The sequence below is a fragment of the Aplosporella prunicola genome (genome assembly GCF_010093885.1).
Source record: "Aplosporella prunicola CBS 121167 unplaced genomic scaffold K452scaffold_183, whole genome shotgun sequence".
In the NCBI taxonomy this organism is placed as follows: domain Eukaryota; kingdom Fungi; phylum Ascomycota; class Dothideomycetes; order Botryosphaeriales; family Aplosporellaceae; genus Aplosporella; species Aplosporella prunicola.
The window spans coordinates 1-4,635 of record NW_022983711.1 but is presented as its reverse complement, the minus strand read 5'-3'; the positions used below and the strand labels follow the sequence as shown (position 1 = coordinate 4,635).

Here is a 4,635-nt window from a genome sequence, read left to right as displayed (position 1 = left end):
ACTTCACCGTCCGAATGAACGAGTGGGCCGTGGGGACGGCGGGCTATCCGTCCCGCCCACCGTCCGGGCCGGACTGGACGATATCGCACCCTGGAAATTCCTAAATCCAGCACGGACCCAGCGTGAACAGAAGCGGCTATCTCAGGACCGCAACCCCGCCCGTCACCTCACACGACCGAAGGCAGCACCGACTAGTATACAGACCTCGTTGCTTACCATTACTTTAGGCAAATGCAAAAAAAAAAAAAAAAAAAAAAAAAAAAAAAAAAAACCTTCAGCATACGAGCATGCTGGCCTACGCTTCATTTCTTAGCAGCACCGGTAAAGCAGGTGCGGGACAATGGCGGCGTTATGTTAGGCGCGCTCTAATCGACCCCCATGCATTAGCAGTACCTATACCTCCTAAGCCTCGACCTGACCGAATAGCTGCTTTTCACATGTCTCCAAAACACTCCCTAACTCATGCGAGAATCTCTCTAAATAACCATTCCGTCCTCTACCCTGTTGAACATTACCTCTTTTTCGCTTTAATGCCCTCTTCCCGACTACACAACATTCTCTGTTTTCACTCTGAATGCAGAGCGCCATTCCGTACCAATCCACGTAAACCTTCTCGAGGCAAGGGATGGTTGGCTATTTGGTATTCCCACATGCGTGGAAGCCTTTTGCGTATGCTCACGTTGGCTTTGCCACAGCATCCATATGCCAATGGTGAGCAGTGTCATGATCGCTGTGAGCACCCAGTAAATCCAGAACTTGTCCGAAAGAATGAGCCCGGTCGAGGACGAGAAGTCGAAGAAATTCATGCCGAAAATAGACTGTCAGACCAGTTTAGTAATTTATAGAAGGTTATTTCTGATAGAGCTCGTTCCCTCACCGCAAGATATGATCCAGGAAGGTATATTAATGTCATCACTGCGATTGTCTTCATCAAGAAGCTGTCTCTTTGGTTGACGAGGTTATATGCCTGCCGATTCTCGTTAGATCTCATGTTGAAGATGACAGCCATCCTAGAACTAACGAGGTTTATTTCGTTGTGGATACGATCACCCAATGATCGAGAGCGCAGGAAGCTAGCTTTAATGGTTCTTCGAAGTCTTGAAAGTTCCAGCTGCGTGTAGCGGAACGAAAATTCCATTTCTTGTTCCACTGAGCCGGTAGAATCTTTGCTGAATAGCTCGTATGCTTGCTGAATGCCGTCAAGAGTATCCAAAGCGACTTCAAGGGTTTCATTCGAATGAATAATGTGCCTTGCAATCTCGTGGATCCGTTGAAAATCAATCGATTCTGGGGATCGTCTCTTTAATTGCAAAGTTAGTGCTATTAGCTTGTTTTAAAGAGCGACTTATTGTACCTTTTCAACATCCTCTCGGACTAAGTTTCTCAACTTCCACACAGACGTATCATATAGGTCCATGAGGTTGTCAATTACAAGACAATACCATTTATAGGGGTCATTTCGTTCGACAAGGTTTTGATCCCAAGTATCCTGCATGGTTGCACGCAGCTCATTTGGTATGTCAATGCACAGAACTAGGGTGATATAATCCTCTGAATTCCAGGAAATGTAGATGCTCGGCTGCTGCCAATCGTAGAGAATATCCCATGCTGAATGTTCGACATGGTAACTCTTTCGAACCTGTTTGATCTTGAAGCAACACCAAGAATCTATAAGCCGATTAGAGGTATTTAAGGGAGCATCTTAGGTAGGGAGAAGTACCGTGTTTCAAGATCTTTTTTCCGTTTTCTAGAGTTGTGCGGCAGCCGAACAGACCGTTAGAGTCTTTTTTTACATGGTGGGATGCAAGACGGAAGAAATTCCGGTCAATATTGCATCCGCTTAGGCGAGGATCATGTTCTACCAGCTCTTCGGCGCTACTAAAGCTGCTTGATATTAGGCTTAGTCTTATATAATTGAATAATCTACTTACACTAAACGTGGTGATTTAGCATGTTCTTCGAGCTTGTTATTGGAAGCAAGATGTCGAGTCTCCGTCTCTACGTCAGTGTTAGTAGGTAGTACTTTTAAAGGCCTTTCTATTTACCTGAATCGAGCTCTTTATTGTTTTGAGTAGGCAAGTTCTCCATTTTCGATCCTACTCAGCCTTGAGCGGGTGCGGTCGTCGTGGTGAAAATTTTTATCGCTGATGACAAGATCTACTCAATAGGCGAGGAATCAAACTCAAATACTATAGAAAGCGCTATAGCGCCAAGATAATATCAGCACGCTACACCCGAGGCTGCAGCGTTTCAGATTCTTGGACGAGCTAGCTATGCCGAGCGGGTAGATACGTGAGCCTCGCTACCTAAGATCTACAAGGTTATCAAGCTATATATCAGGCAGGCGGCTATTGGACCAGGGCTCTTCTGCAGGTTGATTTGGCTGAATTGCTGTCGCGTGCGTGCGTGGTTTAATGGGTGGTTGTTTCGTCGTGGTGCGACCGTGCGAAAAGTCGATCTCGTGACGACGCATTGTGAGTGGCTGTAGGCGCAAGACTAACGGAAGCGACGGAAAGTCTTCCGCTACAAGCGGAGGCCAACCCTGAAACGGGGTTGACTTTGACACGAATTAGACGCCGTGAAGGAGAAAAACGAGTAATAGATTAGCAAAAGCTGCAGAGGCCAGCTGGAGGAACGGGCGATAGCCCAGGAGCAAGGTATCTGGCCGCGGCTAGCATTGAGCAAGGAAGGCACGAAAGGGAAGACAGAGACGGGAACAAGCGAAGGTGCAACTCGTCGAGTACAGTACCTAGAGACGGCCTCGGGCCAACCGGCGTCGCCGAGAGGCCTTCCGGAAGCGAGCGAACCAGCGCGACCTTCATCGCGTGAGCTGCGCTGCTGCCTGATGCCTAGGGCTATGCGTGCCTCCGACGTCGCTGCCAAAGTACGTGGCGGCCGTTGTCTCGAGTAGGCGAGCGGAAAGAGGAGCGGAATCTACGGGGTTGAAACAGGCGTCGAATCTGCCTTGCCCGATAAGCGCGCGCGAGATGCTCTTGGCTAAACGGAGCTGACGCCGCCTCTGTAGACGCTTTGTTAGTAGAGTGACGGAGGCTTGACTTCGGACGTGCCGATTACCTTGCGTCTTTTCAGCGCTACGTTTTCTTTTCGCAAAACGCGCTAGGGTCGTGGTGGAGATATCTGTCACCAGGGATGACGAGCTACTCCGCCACGCAACGGCAAAGCGCTATGATCGAACCAACCATAACATTGGACGTGAGTCATGTCTTAGCATCCTGTCATGAGGCGTGGGTTGGGCAGCATAAAAGAGAAGCTGTTACCGCCACACGTTTGTCTCTATTGACTATAGCATCACTGGAAGCCACCGGCCCTTAACAAGCTTCTCGATTACGAGTCAGTCATTCTTTCTGAGCAAAACTTCACTCTACACGCGGCGGACCTAAGAACTGTAGGCTAAACTCTATCTAATCTTGCCTCTGAATAGCAGAAGCCAGAATGTATATTAATCATCACGTATAGGTTTTGAAGATTTCACGCAATGGCTTCGTCAAAGGCGTTGGAGAGCCGCGACGAGTACACAGTGGGATGGATCGCCGCCCTTGGGATAGAACGAGCACCAGCGGAAGAAACACTCGACGAGGAACACGAAAAACCCCTCGACTTTGTACAGCCATTAACCGACAAAAACTCTTACACCTGGGGCCGCATTGGAGAACATAATGTCGTGATTGCATCGCTCGAGGCGGGTGTTTATGGCACAACCTCAGCTGCAGTAACAGCAGGGACCCTACTTTCCTCCTTTCCACAAGTTAGATTCGGTCTACTTGTCGGGATCGGCGGTGGTATTCCGGGACCAGACATTGATATCCGCCTCGGCGACATTGCTGTCAGTCAGCCGACTGGAAGCAGTGGTGGTGTCATTCAATATGACCTTCAAAAAGTGAAGAAGGGCGAGCAGGTCGAACGCAAAGACTTTCTTAATAAGCCGCCTCAGATTCTGCTTGCAGCACTCGCGAATATGCAGGCAAAGCATAAGCGCAAGAAGTTCGGAGTGCCAGCGATTCTAAAGGAGATGGAGACGCGAAACCCTGAAATGTTCATATCTGAGCCTGGCGAGCCCGGATATAACTACCAGGGTTCCGAAAACGACAGGCTGTTTAATGCATCGTACGAACATGCCCATGGAAAGGACTGCGATGATTGTGATCCCGAGAAAGTCCAACAACGTGACCCGCGACGCGTCCCCGAGAACCCGAAGATCCACTACGGCACAATAGCTTCCGGAAACACACTCGTGAAGGATGCCGCTGCTAGAATAGAGCTCATTCGGCATATCCCAGATGGGTGTATCTGCTATGAGATGGAAGCCGCTGGTCTAATGAACAACTTCCCCTGCCTTGTTATCAGGGGAATAAGCGACTATGCGGACTCGCACAAAAACGATCGATGGCAGCCATACGCCGCTGCAACAGCAGCTGCATTCGCAAAAGAACTGCTTAGATATGTCCCAGCCGGACAACTGGAGGCAATGCCAAAGGCTGTAGATGTGATTAAAAATAGTTAGTCCAGCTTTCACTCATCGAAGAACCAGTTACTTACTTTTCTAAAGTTGCAGTGAATGTGGACAGTATACAGTCAATCGCGAAAGAGAACAAAAGCAGCATCGATGAGCTAAAG

General features: G+C 48.8%; 2 protein-coding genes across 2 annotated transcripts; one reads left to right on the top strand and one right to left on the bottom strand.

The window, feature by feature from the left end:
* Positions 1-429: 429 nt before the first annotated feature.
* On the bottom strand, positions 430-2,345 carry K452DRAFT_60907 (uncharacterized protein). Its single transcript, XM_033546902.1, has 7 exons — positions 2,046-2,345; positions 1,932-1,998; positions 1,721-1,884; positions 1,355-1,668; positions 1,022-1,300; positions 878-967; positions 430-818 (listed from the first exon to the last, which is right to left on the bottom strand). Exons 1-7 carry the CDS (start codon positions 2,086-2,088, stop codon positions 546-548), a joined length of 1,230 nt encoding a protein of 409 aa, XP_033390872.1. The 5' UTR covers positions 2,089-2,345; the 3' UTR covers positions 430-545.
* Positions 2,346-3,389: 1,044 nt separating this feature from the next.
* Positions 3,390-4,576, top strand: K452DRAFT_323201 (uncharacterized protein; the record flags this gene model as incomplete). Its single annotated transcript, XM_033544619.1, has 2 exons — positions 3,390-4,498; positions 4,568-4,576. Exons 1-2 carry the CDS (start codon positions 3,497-3,499, stop codon positions 4,574-4,576), a joined length of 1,011 nt encoding a protein of 336 aa, XP_033390871.1. The 5' UTR covers positions 3,390-3,496.
* Between the last annotated feature and the right edge of the window lie 59 nt (positions 4,577-4,635).